General features: G+C 43.2%; 1 protein-coding gene across 2 annotated transcripts in view; it reads right to left on the minus strand.

Moving 5' to 3' along the window:
- Window positions 1-11,618: 11,618 nt before the first annotated feature.
- Window positions 11,619-24,416, minus strand: part of MED14 (mediator complex subunit 14) — a 34,426-nt gene continuing 21,628 nt past the window's right edge. Inside the window, exons 20-31 of one of the 2 annotated variants that reach the window (XM_079301986.1) lie at window positions 23,479-23,631; window positions 23,025-23,294; window positions 21,655-21,810; window positions 21,010-21,121; window positions 20,259-20,390; window positions 19,025-19,207; window positions 18,139-18,374; window positions 17,321-17,500; window positions 17,016-17,123; window positions 16,466-16,591; window positions 15,667-15,856; window positions 11,619-12,222 (exon numbers count right to left, since the gene is read on the minus strand). In XM_079301986.1, coding sequence (XP_079158112.1) covers window positions 12,149-12,222; window positions 15,667-15,856; window positions 16,466-16,591; window positions 17,016-17,123; window positions 17,321-17,500; window positions 18,139-18,374; window positions 19,025-19,207; window positions 20,259-20,390; window positions 21,010-21,121; window positions 21,655-21,810; window positions 23,025-23,294; window positions 23,479-23,631 — 1,920 coding nt within the window. In that variant the 3' untranslated portion in view covers window positions 11,619-12,148. The remainder of the gene's footprint in view (window positions 12,223-15,666; window positions 15,857-16,465; window positions 16,592-17,015; window positions 17,124-17,320; window positions 17,501-18,138; window positions 18,375-19,024; window positions 19,208-20,258; window positions 20,391-21,009; window positions 21,122-21,654; window positions 21,811-23,024; window positions 23,295-23,478; window positions 23,632-24,416) is intronic. The other variant, XM_079301987.1, reaches the window with a different exon arrangement.

Below are 24,416 nucleotides of genomic sequence, written 5' to 3' on the forward strand. Positions count from 1 at the left end.
AAAATAAAGGATTCTTTGAAGAGTGAGTATGCTGCTTTTTCTAGATAAGACCCCAGAGTCTAAACCTGGCAGAGGGAGGTACAATCAGCCTTTGTGCCTGCATCAACTTCTCTGTGGCAGGAATGGCAACTCAGAGTTCTTGCAGCTGTAGTCACACACAGGCAAGGGAAGCCTGAAGCAGATCTGAAATGTGTAAATGTTCCATCTAAAAAAAGGAAGTGGAAATGAAGAAACGACATTGAAATGCAAATGTTGAGCAACCTGGCAAGTGATTGCTGAGATTTATAGGTCACCCTTCTTGGATCTAAGAAGCACACTACCACAGTCTAGGTAAGGAGAAAAGCATCTCTCAAAACAAAACAAAAACTCTCCAAAACAATGACATTCTCAATCCTATACTGACACAATTTTTGGCTATGGTGAAATGGGTACTTTGAGCTAAAAGGCAACAAATGTTCTCTAAAACAAAAAAAAAAGTTGTTTTTTTTCTCAAGTGAGGGTTTGGTACTCTCCTGCATTTATTTTTCCCTCTGCAGGCCCTGAACCATGTTCTTAGAAATTTACATCTTTGTAGAAGCTGGGAGAACATTTCCATTTGAGTATTGCAGGACAGAAAAGGAGCCAGATCAAGGAAGACAGAAGTGGAACTATCAGATTTCAAACCTGTAAGAAAAAAATGGGGAACCCAGAAGTTTATTTCCTGTCCTGTCGTGCCAGTAGTGCAGAGAACTGTAAAAGGCTGCTACAGCCCATGGTGTGAAATCACCACCCTGGTGTTTCTGCCCAGGATGAGGGACAGGGGACAGAAAGCCCAGGTGGCCACATTCCTCTCAAATAAACAGAGCAGAAACTGATGGATGGCACAAAGCCAAACATCCAAACAGTGCTCCTGTGCCCTCTCCTACCTGAACTGCTGGAAAAGCAGCTGCTACAGATGGTGTCTGTGTGTGGCTGGCAGGAGATGGGGCTGTCTAAAACCAGGAATGCATGGAAACCAGTACTCTGGAAATGCAGAGATTCTCCTGGATCTCTGTAACAACTCTCAGGAATTATTTTCTAGAATAGGTCAAAAGGACATGTGCTGCATTTGTACTCTGCAAGGGTTGAGGACAGCACCTGGAAAACAAATCCCATCCCTAACAGGGACTTGTCTTGCCAGTGTGTCTTCAGAGCTTAAAGAAATTCCTCTGTTGCTGAAGGATGGATTCACACTAAAGGACTCTGGCAATCAAATTTAGTATTGCTGATGTCACCTAACATCAACAAAAATACATAGCTAGGTTCTTGGCATGAATGCACATCATAAAATGTTTAAAAATGTTTCATAAGGGGTACAAAATTGATGGTTGCACAAAATTCCAAAGGCAGTCAAATTCCACTTAATTATGCTCCAGTGCATGAATTTCTGATGACAAATTTGCATGTCCTCAATCCAGTGAGCATATGCTTTTCATTAGGCAATGGGTATAGAAGCAGTGGCTAAGATAAATAAATTCACAATATTTTAAGTGGTCAGTATTTTAGATGGCCAGCACTGTAGTCACAGACTTGAACCACTTCAGTGATGCCAAATCTACTCACCTGATCAACCCTTGTACTTTAAATACTTCTTTACAATGGCATGGCCCAAGTACTCAAGCAATTGATATTAAAAAAAAATCTGCTGCATTACCTGAGTGATTGGGCAGAGAATTGGGAGCTCCAACCACACCCTACAGCAGGTGATCAATCAAAATCTTGACTGTGGTACAACATCAGCTTGGAAAGAATAAAAACAGCTCTCAACTATTAATGTCACTTTTAGTCTCCGCTGTAGAAAAAAAAAAGGGAGGGAGAAAAAACCCATAAAAACAGCTGTACCAATTATTTTAAATGGGCCCATCCCAACTTTTCTACAGGCTGCAGAGCCAAGGGGCAGCCACCTTCTGTGGGATACAGTGCTGCCAAATCCAGAGCACCTCTGACTCCTTTGGAGACAGGTGAGTCTGAGCCACCCCTGCCCCACTGGTGGAGTGCAGTTCTCCCCTCTGGAATCTCCAGGGAGCTGTGTCCTGGGCTGGGATGGATGCCCCATGGCTGAACAGGTTCTGCTCCCCAGGGAAGCCCCAAATGGGAGCAGCTCTGGACAACCTGACAGGAAAACAGGCTAGAAATAGGAAGTGCAATCAGCTGTCAGTCATTCAGAGAAGCAGATGGGGTGAGGAGGCTTAACTGGAAAAAGCACAAACTAAGACAAGCTTTTTCTATATATGAAATGGTTTTGATCTCCTTCCTGCATGTTTGTGCACACACACAGTGTTATATTGGTATTTATAAATGAAATCTTGGGAGAAGCTTCCTTCCCCCATTAAAAGCAATACTTTTAATAAAAAGTGCAAGTATTTTTAAGCTCCTACCATATTTTAAAGGGGATTTGGGAAAAAAAAAATAAAAAGGTATGCTCAATATATTTTGTAAAAATCAGGATTTATAAACTCAGAAGATGAATAGGAATACATCCACCTAAAAAAAAAGATGTCCAGGAAAAACATCTGCAGGAAATCTGTGCCTGTACCACTATCATCCCCCAGGTGATGCTGACCAGATGCTGTCTTTGATGTGTGTTACTTCTGGAGAAAAACAAAATAATCCATCAAAAATAAGCACAAGGAAATAAGCAGGACACAAATGGTACTCTTGGAGTGTAACAGCCTCAGCACCAACCTGCAGCTCAAGGGTCACTTAAATGTCATCTTTGTCCCTTAACTACTGTGTTTTATCCAAAGGGAATGGAAGAGTCAGCACTGGAGTGGGACAGAGGGAGTCAGAGGGGCTGACTCCTCACACTGCCCAGGACTCAAACAGCAGTGAAAGCCTGAAACTTTAGAAAGTGATTTCAGGACAGAGCTCCCTCCAAGAGAGCCTCCCCAGCCATCCCAGGGCAGGGCTGGAGTGTCCAGAGTCACTGCCAGACCAACCACTCCATCCCATGAACATTGCTCTGGAAAGCCTCTGACATGTCACAACTGCACTCATGATCTTGTCATGAGAGCAGCTTCCTGTCAGGGACACACTGTCCAGACTGCAACAGCACAAACAACCAGTCTGCACTTCACTTCCTCCTCTGCTCCCTTTCCCCCCTCCCCCCACCTATTTTTTAAAATTTTTTTAATTTTTTTGGTGGGATTTTTTTTTTTTGGTCTGTTTGTTTTTTGTTTTGGTTTTGTTTCCCTGGTTTGATTTTTTTTTTTTCTGTTAACCCAGAGGTCCCCAGGAATTCATCAGCACAGGAATCACCTTTATTTCTTCTTTCCACCCTGTGTTTGGCCATTTTCACACCACAGACCAGATTCTTTAAAAATGCCATAGCTGCTGAAATATTCAGATTGTTGGGAGTGGTGAAACAAGTCCTACTTGCCATCTTTCCAGCACTGAGTAGGAGTAATTGGTTACTGTAGCCTGAATTAACTATTTGGCAGAGGGGAAAAAAATCTAAAAAGCAGAAGTCTTTAAATACTGACAAATTCCTTTACAAATTTCCCAGTAACACACAGCTTAATCTTAGCTGGGAAATAAACACATTGGCATTCTTAGCTCCATTTTTATTCTCCTCAAGCTCTTCCTCTCTGGTCTCTGTTAAAATTTGGTTTTAGTCATGTTTCTGTTTTTCAAAGCACTGTAGCCTCTGCACTCCAATCCTTCAGAAAGTCTTTTATAATCTGCATCTCTGGCAAGTGCTGGAGTAACACAAATGGATAAGACAATTCTGATGGAATTAAGTATTCCTTCACTGGACATTATTCCTCAGGACATCCCTCACTCAGGAAGACACATGAATGAATTCTCCAGGGCTGGCCTGTTCCTGCACAGCTCAGGTGACCTTCATTCCATCAGCTTTGAGCTGCTCTCTGCACTCCCTGAACCAGGCTGAGTCTGCATTGGCAGCATAGGACACCCTTGCAAAGATTTGGGATGGGATGGAGGAAGCTACTTTTACTCATTTATTTATTTGAATGCCTGTGCAATTCAGATGGGGAGGAAAATTTGGAAAAGCAAAGAGAATCAGAGTAAGACTTTGATCTCTTTCCTTAAAAAATGAAGCTATGGAAAGCAATGATGCAGGAAGGATGTTCTGGGTCCCTCTCAGATGCAGGGAGGATGTCCCAGCACCAGGCTGGAAGAGAGGCCGTGGGGAAGGAGGGAAGAAGCAGCCAGGGGCTGTCCCTCTCTCCATCCCTCTGCAGGACTCTGGGCCAGCCCCTGCTGCTCTCCTCCCTCTGCTCCCTCCACTCCTCATTAACTTCAGATCAGTTCTTGAAAGAGCTGTGGCTGTGTGGATTTTGTTGTTATTCTTTGTGCCAAAGAAAGAAGGAAGATGCTTCCCACAGATTAAGAGCAGCTGCCTGACTCTGGTCCTAACTCTGCCCAAAGGGGCTGAAATGAGATGGGAAAGGGGCAGGTTTTTTTCTTGGATTCTCACAAATATCAGCCCATGCTCACAGCTTTCTCTGGCTGACTTAATGTCTGTAGTGCACCACAAAGCCCAGAGGAGAGAGGATCTCCAGGAGCCTCCCTCCCTGGGGATACAGGGAGGACTTGGGAATTCAGGCAGAAGCCTGTAATTAAGACAGAACCTGCCAAGTTTATAAACAGCATTTTACAGCACATTTGCCTGTAATGGATCTGGGTTTGGAGACACAGGAGGGCACTGCTAGGCCTACATTTATTATGGAATGCAAAGCACAACCCCTTGTTTTATTTTATTTTCTCTTTTTACAGCTGTACAGCAGTGGCACCTTCTGCACTGCACACAGTGAATCTCATGTCTCCCTCCCAAACCCCTTTGGCCATCAGGAAGAGGAAACTTTAATTCTGAGGAGCACTGCAGCTCACTGAGGTCTCCAGTTCCCCAGGGAGAAGGAAGAGCTGCAGCAGTGCCCTGCAGGGCTGTGGCTGTGCTGAGCTCAGCTCTGGCCCTGCTGCCCACAAACACCCTGCACAGGGCTGCTCTTGTGAAAGCAAGGAGAGCTCTTGGGAAATACTCTGGTCAGGGTCACCTCTGTGACTTTCTGCTGATGCCTGTAGTCCTAAAAATTAAAAGGATGCAGGAGAGTTGCTGTGCTCCTCCAAACTGGCCCAAAAAATCTGCCCATGAGCCAAGCAAATCTGCACAAAACCCACACAGCTGATGGGTCACCTCAGCAAAGTCTGTCTGCAGTCCCTGCCTCACCATGAATGTCCCTGAGGTTTGAGATAAATGAAACAACCTGGGATAATCCTCTTCCAGAATGCCCAGGATGTGCTATTTGCATGCTGCAAACAACAGTGTGTTTGAATAAAAGGTTGATTCCTTCAACATTATCCCTGAAAATCTTCAGAAATCTTTCCCTGTTTGAGCAGCTGACTCTTGGGTAAGAGTTGCACATGGATGGTTCCATGCTGTGCCAAGCTGTGCAGCGAGCAAGAGGCAGGAGGTGTGTAGGCAAACTCTGGGTTTTTTTTAAGGCACCCATCTGCAACAAAACAAAGTAGAAAAACAAATGCAAAAGTGTGTCAAGGAAAGCAACTTACAAACCTGATTCCACACAGCTACCAAGTGTGTTTTCAAATATAAAATGAATTCAAGTTGACTGTGACCAATTGTGGATGGATCTGGGCACTTAGAGCACAGAAAAGAATTAGTTTATTTCTAAAGATTGCCCTGGTCACTGTCTGTAAGATACCATGAAAGGAAAGGCACTATCCAGCTCAACAGTAGCTTCCAAGGTCAATTCCAGCCCTCAGAAGCCATAAGGAATTTTTTGTTTACAAGCATCCAGAGCTACCCTGAATGTGCATATTACACCTGTATATTCATGGTGGGGCTTTGTGAGAGAGGGACTGTGCCTACACTGCAAAGTGAGAGGGACAGGACCCAGAGTGGGCCCTTGGGACAACATCCCTGACTGACCCACGCCCAAATGCTTCCACACCCACCCTGACCAGTTCAGCTTGCAGAGATCTCACTGGGACAGTCCCACATGGAGCCAGGACTCGCTGTCCTGCAGCTTCTGCACAGCAAACCTGAGTCCCCTGCCTGGCCCACTTTATCCAGCAGTGGAAAACACTCAAACAAAGACACCACCCCTTGGAGAGTCCTGCCAAGCAGAAAACTTAACAGGGGGACCAGTGGGTGTCAAGAGTCACCTGGCAATAGCCAAGGTCTGTTTGGGTTCCCAGCTGCTGCCTGGCTGCTGGAGTGATGGTGGAGAACACCAGGGGTGTTTGTAAACCCCTTCCACCCCCAGCCTGCTGGGATGGTGCCGCTGGGAGAGCCACTCAGCAGCTGACACCTCAACCAAGAGCTGAACTGGAAAATTGAACTCTTGAGTGCAGAGCAGGTGGAAAGGGTAGAGCTGGGTTCAAACATGGGTTAGGGCTCAGCCTGGAGCTGGCAGCTCTCCTCTGGGCACTGAGGTGACAGCCAAGCAGGACTGAGCTGGGCTCAGCCAGCTGCTTCAGTGTGGGGGGAGGATGTCTCAGTAGTATTTGGAGTTAAGTTCCAGTTCTCACACAGTACTGTTATCAAAATAGCTGTTTTCACATAGCTAAGTCCCTGGGTATCAGCTTTACAGGCTGTCCAAGTAGTTAAAGCATACATCCGTTTCCCTTTTTTTTTAATTTCAAGATCATTGATGGCACATGTACACAAACACCTCTTTTCTATGCCTTGTCCTTGTCCTTCTTTAGATGGGAGGACAGAGCACAGCTATAAATAAACAAGATGTATCTGTCCTGCTAGCTGATGTTTACACAGATCAGCAAGTCAGTGTTGGCTCTTACTCCACAGCACCAGAGTGTGATAATCCCAGTGTCAGGCTGTGGAGCAGCTTCTGTGGGGGCACATGCACAGTGAGCAGTGTGGTTTTCCTACAACATCTCAGCACTCCACAAGCAGAGGCTTTGTGAGTAGCAGGGTGGGAGTGGCTGGAGGAGCCCTGCAGACAGGGATCAGTGGGGAGCCAGGGATGCTCCAGCAGCCAGGAGTACAGAGCCCATCCCAGCACAGGGAGCTGCCAGCAGGGATTATCCCACTGTGCTCTATGCTGGGCCAGTCTGTTTAACAAGGATGTTGAAACCCTTGAATGTGTCCTGAGGAGGGCAACAAAGTTGGTGGAAAGGCTGGAAAGAATGAAGAGTGAAGTGTGAAGAGTGGTTGAGGACTCTGGGTGTCTCTTTTGGAGAAGAGGAGGCTGAAAGGCAACCCCATTGCTCCCTGCAGCTTCCTCAGGAGGGGAAATGGACAGGGAGAGGCTGAACTCTTCTCCCTGGGATCCAGGGACAGGATGTGTGGGAATGGCTCAGACCTGCACTGTCAGGAGACATTTAGGCTGGACACCAGGAAGCTTTTTCTTACTGAGAGGATGGTCAAACACTGGAACAGGCTGAGGAAGAGTTGGTCGATGCCTCAAGCCTTCCAGTGTTTGAGGCATTTGGATTATGCCCTTAACAAGGTGATTGAAGTTTTGGTCAGCCCTGAACTGGTCAGGCAGTTGGACTAAAATATCCTTGTAGGTCCTCTCATACTGATATAGTCCTCTCCTCTCCTCTCCTCTCCTCTCCTCTCCTCTCCTCTCCTCTCCTCTCCTCTCCTCTCCTCTCCTCTCCTCTCCTCCTCTCCTCTCCTCTCCTCTCCTCTCTCTCCTCTCCTCTCCTCTCCTCTCCTCTCCTCTCCTCTCCTCTCCTCTCCTCTCCTCTCCTCTCCTCTCCTCCTCCTTTTTGGGATCAACAAAAATCCAAAAGCACAGTGGGGCCCTGCAGCCCCTCCCTCCAGCTGCTCCCTCCCTCATTCTGCTGCAAAATCAGCTCCAAGGGACAGGAGTGCATTTCTCTGTCTCTTTGAAATGCTGCTTTCCCAGCTTGCCAGCTGCTTTCAACAGCAAACTCCTCACGGAGGAAGCCTCGAAAATAAAGCTGTGGGAAGGATGATTGAGCTGCAGGGCCTGGGCAGGCTGCTGGGGGCTGCTCCTGGCCCGGGGGGTCCCAGGTGAGGGATGGGGCTCCCACACACACACTGCAGGTGATGGCAATGTGGAGATCTGAGTGCATCACGGGCAGGTTTCCCGACGGTGGGAGGGCTCCTCGTCTGATTTTGAAGAGCTGCAGTGACCCTGGGAGGGGTTAGACAGGCACATCCCCAGGAGTGGCAGAGGAGAGGGAGGGGATCCCTTCTTACCTGAGCCCCTGAGCCCGGGGAGCTGCCTGCCCCAACACGAGGCAGGGGTATCAGTGATCCCCTCCCACCCTGGAGCCTTCACACCCTTATTTTGTAACTTCAAACAAGCTCCCCCTTCAGTGGCTGCTCTCCAAGAGTCCAGGCACAGGTGGAATTCCCGGGGCTCTGATGGAGCATCAGCGATGCTCCAAAGGCTGTGTGGAGAAGGAGTAAAGCCGGTCCTTGGCAAGGCTGAAAGCGATGCTCTCCCCGCTGTGGGAGCCCCATCCCGCATAGCAGGGACAGGTTTCCCGTGAGCAGAGCTCTCCAGCCAAGCGCAGGGACAGCCCTGCTCCAGGGGCTCTGCCCCCAGCCCTCCGAGCTCCCTGCGCAGGGCAGGGATGGGAGCTGCCGGAGCTCTCCGCATCCAGCCTCCACCCAGCCCTTCCCCGCTCAGCATCCCTTATCTCCCGGAGCAGCTTCCTGCCAGACCCTGCAGCGGGCTCATTTCCCAAAGAATTAATTAACTCATTCATTAATGACTGCTCTGGAGGGACGTGAGGAGCTGCGAGTACGCGGGCAGCTCAGCTTCCCGGGCGTGCGATGCTCCCGGAGCCAAAGTTCAGCCTTAAAAATATCCCCCAAAATAATGATCCACCCGCCGAGCAGCAAACCCCCGGCGGCTGCTGGAGCACCTCCGGAAAAGCGTCGCATATTTGAAGTCAGCGTGATTTAATCTAAATGGGAAAGTCTCAATTACATCGCTATTATGGGGTTACACGGAGTCACAGCTCGGTAATTACAACCTCGATGCTACATATGGTTAATACATTTCAATTACACGTTAATTTATTGAAATACATTCTTACCTTAAAAACCTCTGAAATTCTGTGGTAGATGGAAAATTTGGGCCAGGGGAACAACTACAACCACTTGAGCTGAAATGGCCAGTGTAGCACAACTTCTGAAGTGACACCTTTGACAGACTAATCATAGACCTGATTAAAATGACCCAAATATTCTCCTAGTAGTCTATTCTTCAAACAGAAGACTTTGTTTCAAAATGCCTGAGAACCAGAGTAACTTTCAAGTGACAGATGAAACTGAGCACATGCCTAAAGACAAACTGCAGCTCGTGAAGAAAAACAGCTTCTGGTTTTACGGAGCTTTGTTTTGTCTCAGCAGTTTATCATCAGAGCTTGTTTCCCTGCAGCCCTTGTAAACTCAGTCAAAAAACCATCTGCAGACTCAAAGGTGACCTGCAGAACACTCAAACATGGAAAGATGACAAAGAATTAAAACTTAGTTTCAACCCCAAACCCCCAGAACCTCACCTTGATTCTGGTCCTTGTCTGAGTACTTGCATGGCTCAAAAAAGCCTCTTCCCTGTTGTCTATCTTGAGGAAACCTTTAACAGGATCAGTGTTTGTTAGTTGGAAAGACACAAAATCTATGGCTGCCATTGGGAATGGCTTTTTGAACACCTAAAATGTGTTTCCATCTGATACTAACGTTTCTAAGCCAGAGCTGTGGATCAGCTCAGAACTAATTTTCCTCTCTGTAACTCAATGTTCTCATCCTTGTCCCACAGGTGGCTTGATCAGAAACTTAGAACCTCTAGAAATACTGAAGGATGTGGAGCAACTGCAACACTTCCAGTGAAATATATGGACAAAGAAATCTACCATAAGGAAGAAATTTACAAATAGTCCCAATGAAGCAGGTGGCCACATCATCTGGCTGCCAGAAAAAGGGACTAAACACACGGAAAATGAAACTTAAAACTGAAACTGTAAATACACATGAAAACCAAAACTTAAACCTGCAGTTGTAAATACACCATCACTGCTTTGAAAGGAACAAGTGTCTCTGGTAAGTGGGAAATGCTTCCTTTTACTGGTAGTGTTTTCCTTAAGCATTTAATTATTTAGGAGAAATGTTTAAAATGTGGCATATGTTATGAGTGCTGTGTATAACAAAATTCAACCTTTCCATCATCTGGGATCTGGAGTGTCAGTTCACAACCCTCTGTCAGTAGTTATTGTTTCCTCTGCCTGTGGGGAGGCCTCTCCCCTCCTTTTATTTCCAAATGCTGAACCTCATTCCCTGCCCCTTCCCACAATGGGCAGCAGGTAGTGGTCACATGTCAGAAGATAATTTTAGGCATGGAAATGCTCCCACCTCAAGACCAGACCAGTGACCAGCACAACAGCCTAAAACTCACCCTAAAACTTACTTCTGCTTAAAGGTCTACTTTGTGGAGTGATTTAATACACTTCAACCCATCCAAAGACTTCAATTCAATCCCTGCACTTTGATTTCTCTCTGAAAGACTCTGAGAATCCCCCAACTCACTCACTCCAACACTTTTTCAGACACCCTTGTTTCACCTCTCAATTTTAAAATATCAGTTTAGCTGTAAAAAGGCAGAAATATGGGCCCTTTCTAACTGAGCAGCAGCAGCATCATTCAAAAACTGCAGATTTTCACTCCAGGGGATGGGTTTTGTTTTTCAGAAGCAGAAGCTGTGTAACCATCTGTGAGATACACACGGGGGAGAGCAGCAGTGACACAGAACCCACTCTCAAACCACAGGTCCAAGGCTGAAATCTGAGGTGGGCACCAACCACAAGGTGATTTCTAGTGGCAGGAGGTTCAGAGAAAGAAGCACTGTGACAGTTGTAGGGGCAGTGGGAAGCCTTCAAGACAGCAAGGCAGGCTGGAATAAATCCACTAAAAAACACTTAAAATTAGTTTAAAGCATCCTTCAGCTGAGCAGGGAGCTGCCAGAGCTCTGCAAAGGCAGGGAGGCAGCACAGCTGAGTCACTGTTGAAGGAAGTCAGGAAACCAACTCCATAAAAACCTGAGAATACTGATCCAGGAGGAGAAATGGTTAAAGGACAGAGAAACTCCAAAGGACAGACATTTTATTCAATTATGAGAGCCTTCAGTCCTTACTGACAGTTTCTACAAACATCCAATTCAGGAAGTTAAGAGTGAGGCTGATTGTATTTTGGATCAGCCTCTTAAATTTTGTGGTATGCAGGTCCAGCTTCTACCTTACCTGCCTCTCCAATAAGACATGAGTCTGTTATTGCAGACTCCATGACAGATGACAAAAGGTTATTTCTTCCAGTAAGCTTTGCTTTTCAGACACAAAATATGTAGTTCCTGGTGTAAGTAATAAAGCAGCATTTTAAGTTACTGGTTATTTTTTATCAGTAAAATGAAACCAGAAAAATGAACAAACTTTTTTCTACTCTGATTTGGAACACACTGAACCCAGAGGATAAATAAAGGTTTGTTTGGGTTTTTAAGCTAGCAGCAGGTGTGCATGTATGTGTATAACCAAGATCACATCTATAGATAGTGCAGGAAGTGTGAATATAAGAGATCTGACCAGTGGCTACAGGGGAGAAGAAAAAAGTTTAAGATGATACAACATCCAGTTTAAGATTTTTTAATCCAGTTTATTAAATATTGCTTTCTGGGGACATGTTTACAACAAGCCCAAATAAATTGTTTAAGGATTCAAAGCAGTCATATTAAAATACAGCTTCAATATAAAGTTTGTCACAGTTTTACAGTATTCAAAAATGACAGACCTGCCTTAAAAAAAGACTATTACACCAAAACATAAGAAAAACAGAAAAACAAACAAATTTGGCATTTTCATAATCTTTATAGTATAAAACAGAATATTAAATCTATTACCAGCAAGCTGATACTTCAATCTATTACCTAGTCTGAAGTGTCTCCCATTAAAACACACTATACAACAGCACTATACAAAAGTCGTGGTGATACTCATGTGATGAAAGTGCATCCCTGAAAGTTTGCCAGTTTATAGTTAGCTCTTAGAAAAAAAGGTAAAATTAAAATGTCCTCTTTTAACTGAAGGCTTTATTTTAATTTTTTTAATTTTTTTTTTTTTTTGCTGTTTTGTCTCACTTTCAGCCTTCTTTTAAAAGTGTCTAGGGACGCCCCCCAGGGGGCAGCGTAAGATTAACCATCAAATCACGAACGGCTGCAAATATTGTGCATTCACCTGGAACAGGGAAAAGAGACAGGTTAGCACCGCGCCCCCGACAGCCCTTCCTCACTCTGGAGCAGGGAAAAGAGACAGGTTAGCCCACAGCCCACAGCCCTTCCTCACTGAGCCCCCAGGGCACAGCCAGGTGACTCCCAAACCCAGAGACCTGCAGGGACCTTGGCTTGTGGGAGTCACAGCTGAAGCAGCTCCAGCTTTCCCAGCAGGACTGCTCTTGCTGGTGATGCAACTGCAAGTAGCTCTTAACTTTTGATTGCTTCTGAATGTCAGACAGAATCTATGCCAGAATTGATTGCACATGGACTGTGGTCTGATTTTTTCTGTATGTTATTAATTAAGAGCACCACATCTTACAAAGAAAATAACCCAACTTTTTCAAGTTTTATTTCTATTGATTACGAGCAGAAACTAAACATTTTGAAAGACTCAAGTCTGGAACAGCTGGAAGATGTTTTTTCTCCTAAGCTCAGTCTTGAAAACATTTCTAATTCCAAGACTGGGAAACAGTCAGGAATCTGTTTCTTTCAACCTTGACTTTTAAACTGCAAAATAAAATACAGAGCAGGTGGACTTCTGTTTCCAACAGCTGAGATTCAATACTGGGAGGAAAAACCAGCCACAGCTACCTCGAAGTTTTAAATATCAGCACTATTTGACAAAAACACACACTTTCTGAGTAGCTTAAAGAAGTTAAAATCAACAGAAGCAAAAGGGTTAAATAAGAACAACAAAAGATGAAGCAACAGGCAGCTGTGATTTTCATCTACTGTTTCCTGCTAAGAGAACACAATTAATAGCCACTGTTGTACCCAGGTCACTGTGGGCTCAGTTTTTCCTGCATATTTCAAGAAATATCAATTAGAAGACATTGAATTTTGCTGCTGAAGGAGCAACAGTGTGAGCAAAGAGATAAGAGCAGAGCCTGTTGGGATGCATTAATCTTAACTGCCAGACTAGGGATTCCCAAGGTTATTTTGGGCAAGTCATTATCATATCAAAGCTACAAATCTGAGCTAAATACCATCCACTGCATCTCTGAAAATCAAACACTGAAAAGTGTTTAGTTGTGAAGTGCTTTAAGAATCATCACAAGTCCCTTGAGCTCCTCTCTAAGGGTCATCTCCAGCATCCATAGGGACTTTAATTTCCTCACCAGATGGATGTCTACTACATACTCTAGGTTTTGGACTTACAGTTTAAACTTATTATTTCAGGGCATCGATTTCCTCTCAGTTCATACAAGTATTTCCCCAAAGTAATTTTGTATTTTCTCCCATGGAGGCATAGGTAAAGTGGTCTCAGACAATGTGTACTCACAATGAGTCAACATTTTACTGTTAAACACAGCAGAATGTGTTTGCCCACAGATCTGAAAAGAAAACTCTTTCAAAAGAACTTACTTTTCAGGCACTACCATTTTATTAAGAGGAAAATTAAGCTGAATACAAAATACTTCCTCACAAAGAGAGAAAGGTAAAAAAGATACAGCCAGAACAAGGCAACACTGATTCCAGGTTACAATGACAGTGCCAGCAACATCATCTGTGAAGGATGGGAGGCCCTGGTCCTTCCTGACTCAAACAGTGAAAAATTCCCTTAATCAAGCAGATTGCAATTAGTGCAGCAGAGAGCTAACAGGCAGGAAAGTCAGGAAAATCCTGGGTACAGCACAGGAGCAGCAGAAGAGAAAGGAGCATCAGACAAGAAAGGACACACATCTGGGATCTCCCATGTACTGCTGTCTTAAGAGAGGTCTCCCAACTATCTACTTTCATCTCTTGGCTCTCCTATCACCTTTCAGTGGTGAAGAAAAGAAGGTATTCTTGTTCTCTTTGATCAGATACAATAATGTATGTTTTGACAATAAGAACAGAGGAAGTGTCCTCAGGAAGATCTTACTTTTGCTGGGTGACGGTGGAAATAAATAAAATCATACAGACTGAGTCTTTCATTTGGAAGTCAGAGGAAGGACTACTAGAAATTTCCTCTGCTCAGCCAGCTACATTTTCCTTTGCCTGGACAAGGTTCTGCTTGTGGCTCCAATGCTTTTCCTATGTGACTTTCCCCGTCTATATCAGCTCCCTGTACTGGATCCCAAAACTGCTTCAAAACTTGCATGACAAACAAAAATTGTCCATTCTGATCTACCTAGTGACCATCAGAACTCATCTCACCTTGCATCTCCAGAGCAGCTTTGACAGTTATTTGCTCTGCCTGTGGTATTTTGTGGAGGGTTTACTTTAAAACTCAACTCAGGGCAATAACAAACAGCAAAGCAAGAACCTACCCTTCCCCACACCATGGGAATTCTGTGGGGAAGCACCTTCCAAAAGCAACACCTGAAGTTTAGATAATGAATTTTGAAATAAAAGTGCTATACAAACAAGCTCTTTTCCACATACAGAACTCCTACAGGGAACTCCACATGCCCTCAAGGCTATTTTCTCTCCTATTTACCCACACTATTACTACATGTTAAACAGAAAGTGCATATTAATTTAAATCCCATCACAAGTTTCAGAAATGTATGCATATCCACACCCACTTAAGGTAAACATTGCTCATGTTCTACCAATTGAAATAATCCATCAAGCATAGTTAAAATTACTGCATAACAACTTATACAAAAGAAGTAAGAGTCAATCTCTGCATTCACAACTTCAATCTATTTACTGACTTATTAGAAAAATTTTCTTCTTCATCAGAACTGAAAGTTATTGTTCTCATGAGCCATCTGTGAATAAGGACCCAAAACCACTCTTACAGACAACATGCTGCCCAAAGAACCTGCTACTGTTCTTCCATGTTTCAGATACTAAAAAAGGCATGACAAACAAGAGGAAAGCAAAGCACAATGCTGCTCACAGTGCACTACCTACAGGCCAATGAACACTCAGAACAACCTAGCTCAAACACTGCACAGCACATCTGGTGGACAGAACTGTATGCACCTCTGCTAGTGGACACACTGACAAAGGAGTATACAACCACTGCAATTACTTTTAAATCATTCACAGCACGTGGACAAGCTCTATTTTAACATCCTTTATATTCTTTGTATTCTACTGTTAAGCTGAGCAAATTCAAAATTAACCATGAAAACTGACACTTGGCCATAGCATATTTTTGGTGACTCATTCTAGGCCCATTTGTCAAAAAGTGTGACTCTTACTGAGCAGCAAGAATTGGGCCAAGAGGTGGGTGCATTCTATCACTTGGGCAGAACAGCAAAACCCAGCCTGAATCATCAGTACAACCTGTTGTGTTGCCAGTACTTCCTATTAAGTTATGTACTGCCTGTCACATCAGGAGTTTGTAATCACTAAAAAAGTAAGATAGAAACCAAGAAGAATTCAGACTTAAGAGAGGTTTAGTTTGACACTGGAGATTTGTCACAGATGTCTGGGTGAAGAGAATATATCTACTGGACATGTACAGTACCTGGTCGTGGTGAATTCAGTTCAGCAAACCTCTTTAGAATATTGCTAACCATCATTGGAGCAGCAACAGAAGAGTTCTGCTGCCTGGGAATGTCAGCCTGTTGCGTTGTACCCGAAGCCATATCATAAATAATTGGGACAATAATACTAACAGCTTCTTGTGGGACTGTTGTTTTCTGTGTTAGCTGAAGCTGTGGGGAAACAATCCAAAAAGCATGTTAAATTGCATGACCATGTACTTCAGTGCAACTTCTGATATAGTTAAAACACTGCAGGCCTACATGTACTTCCACCCCCCTGTTTTCAGACATCAATGCTGTAACAGAGAAATCATCACTCAGGTGGAGACTATTGTCTTCTCAAAAGCACCCCACAGTGAGCACTGCCTCGGGCACAACACTATTGTACATTTGTTCTGAACATCTCATCCCTGCTCTCCTCTCCCAGCACCACTAATGTGCTTGTCACCCAATCTAGGTGGTTAGTGCCTCAAAGAAGAACTGAACACCCACAAGTTGAACATCTGAAGATGCAGCCCAGAGGGAGCTGAACTTTATACATTGTCAACATCTCTCCAAGAACACGAAACACGAGGTGTTGCTGTGCTTTAGGAGGAAGGAGAGTAGGAATATGAACTGAACTCATTACAATAGAGATCCAAGCAAATCCAGGATTCCAACAGCACAACACTTTCAGCTATTACAGCTGTCAGATACAGGGGGCTTATGCTTTGCTATGAACTCCTGATGATCTCAAGGGACATGCAGGGTTAGGATTTTAAAACAGATAGCTCTACTTACGAAAAACAACATTTTGGATTTCAGCACAACAGCAGGTGTTCCTGGAGGTGCAATTGGTGGAGCACTGGGAGGGATTGTTAAACAAAACTGCACGTTCCATTTCAGCTGACTTGCCTGGTCAGGGAACTGTTCAGAGACAGCAGCACAGAGAAAGAACAGCAGAGGTCTCATGTCAGTGACATTCACAGCTATGAAACAGGGAAGCACCACAGAGTGAATGTGCCTCTTTAGCCTAAACCTGCAGATGTTGCCAGGTTTGGAGAAATCAGAGTAACTCTGAAAGAACTGAGCACAGTAACACAGTCAGAAAGATTCAGGTCAGCCTATGCACATGCCTGCTATGCAGTAACATGTCTGCAGTTTAAATGAGAAATTTTGAGTGTTTCCAAGAAAACTATTAGTAAAATGAAAACTTCTCCAGTAACAGTAAGTAACTTATGTATAAATTTAGAGCAATTTGTGTGTTTGTAGATAAAGATACAACAACTTTTTTTCCAAAAATATAATAACCAAAGTTGGGTGAACTAAATAACTAGAAGAGTTGACTTACCAGCTCCAGTTTCATGATGTGTACACAGTCCCTGAGGATGTGCGTGGGAGCCCCTAGTAACTTGGTGAAGGCTATCAGGGTGTTTGCTTTAAAAGGTGGTCCTGCAACCTAAAGAAAGACACTATTTAGTAGTGCCTATTTAGATAATAATATATCATTTAATATGCAACCAGCATGCACAGCTGTCAATTTTATGTTTTGAAGCTCTTACACATGCCAGTGAAAGTCAGCAGGACCACTTAAAACAATACCAGAGATTAAAAGCAATGCACAAAAACATCAACATTTTTTATTTCAGTACATACCCTTGTTTCAAAGAACTTCTCCAAAACCTGTAACTCCTCTGATTTCCACTGCCCTGTATTTTCAGGTGTTACTTTCAGCTGCAAGGTCTGGTTGGTTTTGGGATTGAGAGCAACCCTGCATTTCAGTGCCTCCGTCTTAAACATAATTACACCTGGTTCATTGGAGTTTATTAACTGCAGCTGCATAAAAAGATCCACAGTCAATTAGTTATTCATTAAATGGCATGAACTCACACACATCACACACACACTCCCTCCTCAAAGTCTAGTGATCAACCCCTCTTCCCAGAAAGAAGCACATGCTATTTTAACACAGGTAAAATTGCTTTGAGAATTAAGTTTATGCCAGATTTGGCTTCTTTCTCTGTCACTGAATCCATGCCACAGAAGTGAAGAGGTACATTTGTCTGTTCCAAGCCCTAAAGTAACATTCCTGAGTAGTTAACATTAACTAGTAACTCACTTCTCTGGCAACCCTGCCAAGGAGTGGTATCCACAGTAATCCTTTGGCTGTTCTAGTAAACTCCCAATAGACATGCTAAACCCAAAGAACCCACAAGCATCTGAAAATCTGGTCATAGACTTGCTATCTGAACAGTTACCAAATTTCACCTGACTAAACAGGTTTTCTACATGTAATTTGTGTGGGAAAGAAGTGGAACTAAATGATTTCTACAAATTTTGACACTTTAGATAGCCAAAATCAGAAGTACAGCACAAGCCTAACAGCAAACAGTTATTTTACTTGAAGCATTTCAGTTTGTGCCCAATTTGAAAGACAGGGAGCAGTCACAGGTCCCTTCAAACTGAAACCGTACCGTTTCCTGCTGTATGATCCTCTGAAGATGCCTCCTCATAATCACTGACCCGAGGAATCGCTCAAGAGGGGAGCACAGATAGCTGCCAGCTAGTCCTGGCACAAGCCCAGGGGTAGGAGAGGGCAAGAGCAGAATATTCAAGGCACTGTGGGTGAGGATTGTAGGAATGGATGCAGCCCAAGAGCGCTGAGGTAGTTTCCGAGGTGGAGGCATGCTTGTGGGCATGACTTGGGAACCTGTGGGGACACAAGGACTTGCAGTGAGGGAGGATTTAAGCTGAATCATAAGACATGTGTTCACTTTATTTCACCATTCATCAATAAATCCTCTCAAGCTCAACCCTTCTTATTTAAGAATTTGCCTGCCTATAGGCATCAGACAAACAAGAAATTAGTTTTGATCCAGAACCCATGCAAACAGTCTCAGTAACATTAAAATCCTCCTCCCTTTTCCTCTTTCTGCAGCATGCCAGCAGACAGCAGGTTTGCACAACAAACTCAATGAATTGTAAAGATGGCTAAATCAGTCGTGCAAGAGCAGCATTACAAATCTACGATGTGAAAAGTTAGTATTTGGGTTGGCAAATGTGCCTATCATTGCTTTCACTCTGAAGATTTTTTCTTAGTCATGGAGTACAATAGTTTCAGACTGATTTCTGCACTGCAACATCAATCCTGCTGACATTAATGCTGTATGCTTTGCCTCACTTTTCCAATTTGTTATTGAAGATTTGAACGAGGACAGAAAAAAGACTTAATTTCCTCGGACATTTTACTGCACAAGGACAGTAAGGACTGTTAGACTGACACAAGAACTACCAAAATGAACACAACTAGAAATGTACACACGAGTGTTTCACAGTTATAACACTGATAAAGAAGCCTACTTGTTCCAGCTCGTGGGGAATGAGAGGCATCAGGGACAGGTGAATGAAGGGAAGGGTTGGCTGGTGACATTCCAGGCATCCGTGCTGCTGGTGATGGACCAGAGACCTGGGGAGATCCCGGCCAATTCCCTGCACGCTGACTGGGTGACATCATGGTGTATGGTGAGCTTGGGTCTATGGTACCTACAGATTTACAAGACCATTATTATTTCTTCAAAAAGTAAAAGGCTTTCTAATAAAGAAATCTAAAAGAGGCTTACCAAAACCTGTAAAGAGTGAAAGTACTTGCAAGCTTTTTATATACTTTTTATAGCTATACAAAATACATGAGTGGGGGCAGAGAATAAAAATCAAGATACAGATTTTAAGGGTTTCCAGGTTGTACTTTTAAAAAAGTAGAACTGAATGCTAAGGAAAATTGTCATGTTCAACAAGTAATAGGTTCTAAACCAAAAGGAGCTCTTGCTTACAGACTTGGACTTATGCTGCTCCTTAACAAATAGAAGCCTCAGCCAGACAGTTCCTAATTTATTCAGTATCTTACAATTATTGCTGCAAAGGTATCTCTACTATACAGACTGATCACAACCTTAAACCTTCTCTGTGGTACATCTCTCTCACTTTGTTCATCACAACAGCCAAACTGATGCATGAAAATTACCATCTGAACTGTTCATTTGTTGTGATCTATAGAACAGTTTCCAATGTACTGTGATTACACAAAGGATTGTTTTGGCAGCTTTCCAAAAAAACCAACTGAATTAATAAAGGAAACAACTAAAAGGCATGTTGCTCACATACAGATATGTCAAACCAGCCAGATTTTGAGAACATTTTTAAACTGCAAGTACTTGCATCTCTAAGCTGTTTCCTTTTATTTTTCCAGGAAATGTAAGCAGTGAAAATCCACTAACTAATCTAACCAAAGAAAATGCTCATTAAAAGCTGCAGCCACTGCTCTTCTACAAGACCACACTTAATTTCCCCACATTAGTAAGCAGAAAAGAGTGACTGAGAGCCAATTTTTAACATGTTAGGAATGCCTCAACATGCCATGCAGCTACTTTCAACTACTGTTAGGAGTTAACACTCACATATATGAAAACAGCTACTTGAGCCAATTACAAACCATGATTTTTTCTCAATTAATTTAGGTCTGCTCTGGAAGATTTAATTTCAAGAAGCAAATCTGCCCTCCTTGCCACTACTTAAAATCTGCCAGTAAAAAACTCACCATGTGGGCTGGCAAAGTTAGCTGTTTGTCCCATTGTGATTCCAAGAGAAGAAGGTGAAGGAGTTGGACCAAAGGATGCTGGTGATGGTGCTCTTAAAGCCCCACTAGGTGAGCTTGCAGCATGCAAATTTCCTGATCAAAGACAGCAGATTACTTGATATACACATTTCCCATCTTTATGTTCTAACTTTTTCTATCAACTGCTCCCTCCTTTTTAGGGAAACAGCAAACAAGATTCAAGAGAATTTGTTTTTGCACTCAATGGCTTTATTTTGTACATGCATGACTGTTACATTTTTCAGATTGATTTACCACAGAAAGGAAACTTCCCATGATATCTGGCTTGAAGAATGGCATTTTCCCCCTACCCAGCCCTTTCCCAGATTTAAGTATTTTCAGCTGTTGTTCTACAACAGCTGGGAGCAGAAAGCTGAGCTTTGGTGATGAAAAGCTTTTCTGAAGAAGCAGATATTGAAAATTAACAGGTTTTTGTCTTAGGAAGTTAAAAACTGTAATAATGAAACAGTCCCAAATATTACACAGCTAAAGATGACAGTTTTACTTAATGGGTTTTCTTAGCTTCCAAATGTACTTCCCAAAACATGCATGGCAGGACCCCACTTTTTTTCCCCACAGTGTAAGCTGCATTCTCTTGGGTAATCTGGGGCTAAACACAGCTCAAATAATAGAAAAAACATGCATACACAAACACCTATTTTTCTAGTACAGGATTAGCTCCCAGCCATCCTACCTGGTGACTGTGTGTGCATCATGGATGGGGAGGGTGTCACTGTGTTGTGGTAGGAGGTGGGTGGTGAGGTGAGAGGATATGCTCCCGAGGCTCCTGCCTGTTTTGCAAATGGCTGAAATTGTCAACACGGGACAATGAAAACTTTTAATCATTTTGTACCAAAACAAAAGTTAAATATGTGCAGGAGAATACTAATGAGGATTTGGTCTAACAGGTTCATCCACACAGTTGTTTGATTTTCTATACTATCTTGTTCAGTGCTCACTGTTTTTTTCAGTTTCTTCTAAAGACATAATACCTCTGTAACTCTCTCCTTTTATCTGCCACCCTGTAACAGCAAAACCTCCTGACTCTCCCTCCCATCTTTTATCTTAAACGGTTGTTTTCCCTCCCTCAGTCCTTTGCTTCTAGGCAGCAAGTCTCATGTGACCTTCCAAAGCTGCTGTTCATATGCTATGGGCTGTTTACACTGCAATGAGAAATGGCAAAATAAATTAATACATTTTGCCCGAAGGGGAATTCTGCAGCAGAGTGGGTTTATAGTCTCCCTTTCCATTTTGTTACTGCTAATCCCTTTAGAACATGAAGCTCTTAGAAATCCACAGTTGTGGAAGACAATAAACATTTATTTTGCCTGAAGGGTACCTGTTGTTGTGGTTGTTGTGGAGGCTGCTGGGGTTGGAGCTGTGATATCAAAGAATCCATCATGTCTCCCCCGATAGGAGAAGGTGGGTTATCATCTTCATTGACAGATCGCCTCCGTGCATCCTGATTGCTGTCAACAAACATGTTCAGGAATGTCTGTGGAAAAAGCAGTTTTGTTAGCAACTTGCCCATTTAAATTTTACTATACAAATGAAGGTAGTATTTGCTAAGCTTTACCTTTATCAGCTAAGCACATAGGAGACAGGCAAGTTTCTGAAACTAAATACTAGGGGACATTCATTAATTACAGGACAATTAGTCTGCAAAATATACCAATTAATAAACAGAAACACCTGTCTCTATAACAAGATATATCTCCAGGAAATTGAAATACCAACGTTTTTCTTCTCTCCTTAAAGGTAAGTCTACACCTGGAAATACCTGTTTCAGACCAACTCCTCAGTATGCAGAACCTACAGGGCTGCTGTCTCACATCTATAACTGCCCTGTTGGTTAAGAACATCTGTGTCACCTCCTCCACAGCATTCTCTTGTACCCAGAGGAACCTGCCAACTTTCTTGAATTAATTCCTCCTCTACCTTTCCATTTCTGTTCTCTTCTACCACTTTACACTGGTATCTACAATCTCCTTCTTTCCATTAGTCTTTCATTTGGTATTTATGAAACAGGCAGATGTTCATGATCAGCTGAATGCAATGCCAGAGAATCAATACTCAGTTGCAACTGTCAGGAAAAAAAATCAAACTAGCAAATTAACCTGTTCCTCAAACGGTGCCATTTTCCAGTATTTCAGTATAACTAGCCCTGGTACAAGCTGCCCTCAGATATTCTGTCAGTGTGCAGAGATTCATCTTTCAGGAAAAGTGAACCAGCACAGCATTTAGAAGCAAAGCCACAAGCTCCTGCACACACTGATGGGAACTGTTTTACAAGAAGTTTCTGTCTAGAATCATCTGACACAGAGTACTGTCCCACCTGCAACTTATGGGCACTGTACTGCCACACAACACAGTTTGTGAGGAGCAGTTGCTAATCCTGGAGCACACATCTAGCCTACACACAAAGCTTCAGCAAGTTCCAACAAAAGGATGACACAATACACAGATAAGGAAAAAAAAAAAAAGCCTAGCACTTGATGTTATTTTTTAAAGGATGTTGTAATTCAAACTAATTAATAGATCCACCAATAAATAAAAACTTCCTTCTACACTCAGAATTTTGGAAAGACCGCAGCTCTCCACAAAGAAAACCTTCACCAAGCTCTTCATCTCAGACTCACACTTGCAAGTTAGAAGCTCATTTATTTACAACCTGCCAGGCAGCAGAGGGGTGGTGAGAGGGGTGGTCACCTTTAAGCCGGGGGCGGGGTAGAAGCCCTCCACGATTTTGCTGTTGTCGAAGAGGCTGTAGGCGCCGTCGCGAATGGCCACCACGCCGCGGCTGCGGCAGTAGATGTCGATGCAGTACATGTTCCTGAAGGCCAGCCTGATGTGCGTGGGGGACTGGGGCAGGATGGAGAAGCACTGGTAGGCAGTGTTGGTGCGTTGGGTCAGCCCCAGCATGGGCACGGTCGGGAGCTTGTTGATGGCGTTTAATGGAGCCTGAGTGTCAAACAAAACCTGGGAGACAGCGCAGATTGAGAGGTCAGGTAGCTTATCCAAAAGGAAAGGTCAGGGAAAATTAGATGCTTTCTGGCAATAAGATCTATAAAGAATCATAATACCCTTGAAGAGAACAGTTTAATCAGAATTCAGCTCCCTAGTGTCTTGCAATTTTCTTGAGAAAAGTTTTTTACAACATTACCTGTAACAACTGCACCACGTTTGGCGTTTTATTAAACATCTCCTGGAGCTGGTGCAGAATTGTGTTGTGACAGTTACTGCAACCTGAGTTTGGGCCAACTGTTCCCAGTGAAATGTGGAACTTCTGGAGGATGGAGTTCCACTGAATGCTGATCTGCAATGTCACAAACATAAAATGTCTTGGAAGCTAGAACAAGTAGGTTGTAATAATTAGGTTATAATAACAGATTATGAAAAGGAAGTTGGTCAGATTTCATTTTTTCCCCCATTTTTCATCAAACCTCAAGATTCCTAATTCACCTTCCTCAAATGCTGCTGAGGCTGTGAAGGAAAAAAAAAGCACTCTCAGCTTTAATACCCAGTTAGCTGCCTGGATTGTTGGCAACCACAGAACTGGGCACTTATTTCAGCAACTCAACCAAAAAGCAAAAGAATTTTTTCTGCCAAAGATGAGAGAGAGAAAATTATACTCAAGAGATTCATGGTGTGGGAAACTGATTAATGAGTTGCTGGAGGTGGACTGGTTTTCTTAAGTTACATTACACAAAAATGAGTACTGGATAATATGTAGGGAAGTTAAATGCAAAGTCCATACTGCTGTTCTGGCTACTTACATATATATAATACGCATATGTATATATGTATACATATATATACACACACACTCTTCACAATAATGCACACATGAAAGTGCTCTTAAAAATTCAGCTTAGAAAATGAACACAAAAAAGTCTCAGGAAGCAAATTTCAAGTGTATGAAGCTACTTCGCATCAGTTGCACACAAAACTGTATTCTTAATCTGAAATAAACATGCACTTACTTCCTCCACCATGCATTTAATGCAAAGGTTTGAGCAAATAATAAATTATTTAAGTAATTAATAAGTTGTAAAATCTACAGAGGAAGTTGCAGCTCTGAATAAGAGAACAGCACTGCTA

The sequence above is a fragment of the Erithacus rubecula genome (genome assembly GCF_903797595.1).
Source record: "Erithacus rubecula genome assembly, chromosome: 1".
NCBI lineage: Eukaryota > Metazoa > Chordata > Aves > Passeriformes > Muscicapidae > Erithacus > Erithacus rubecula.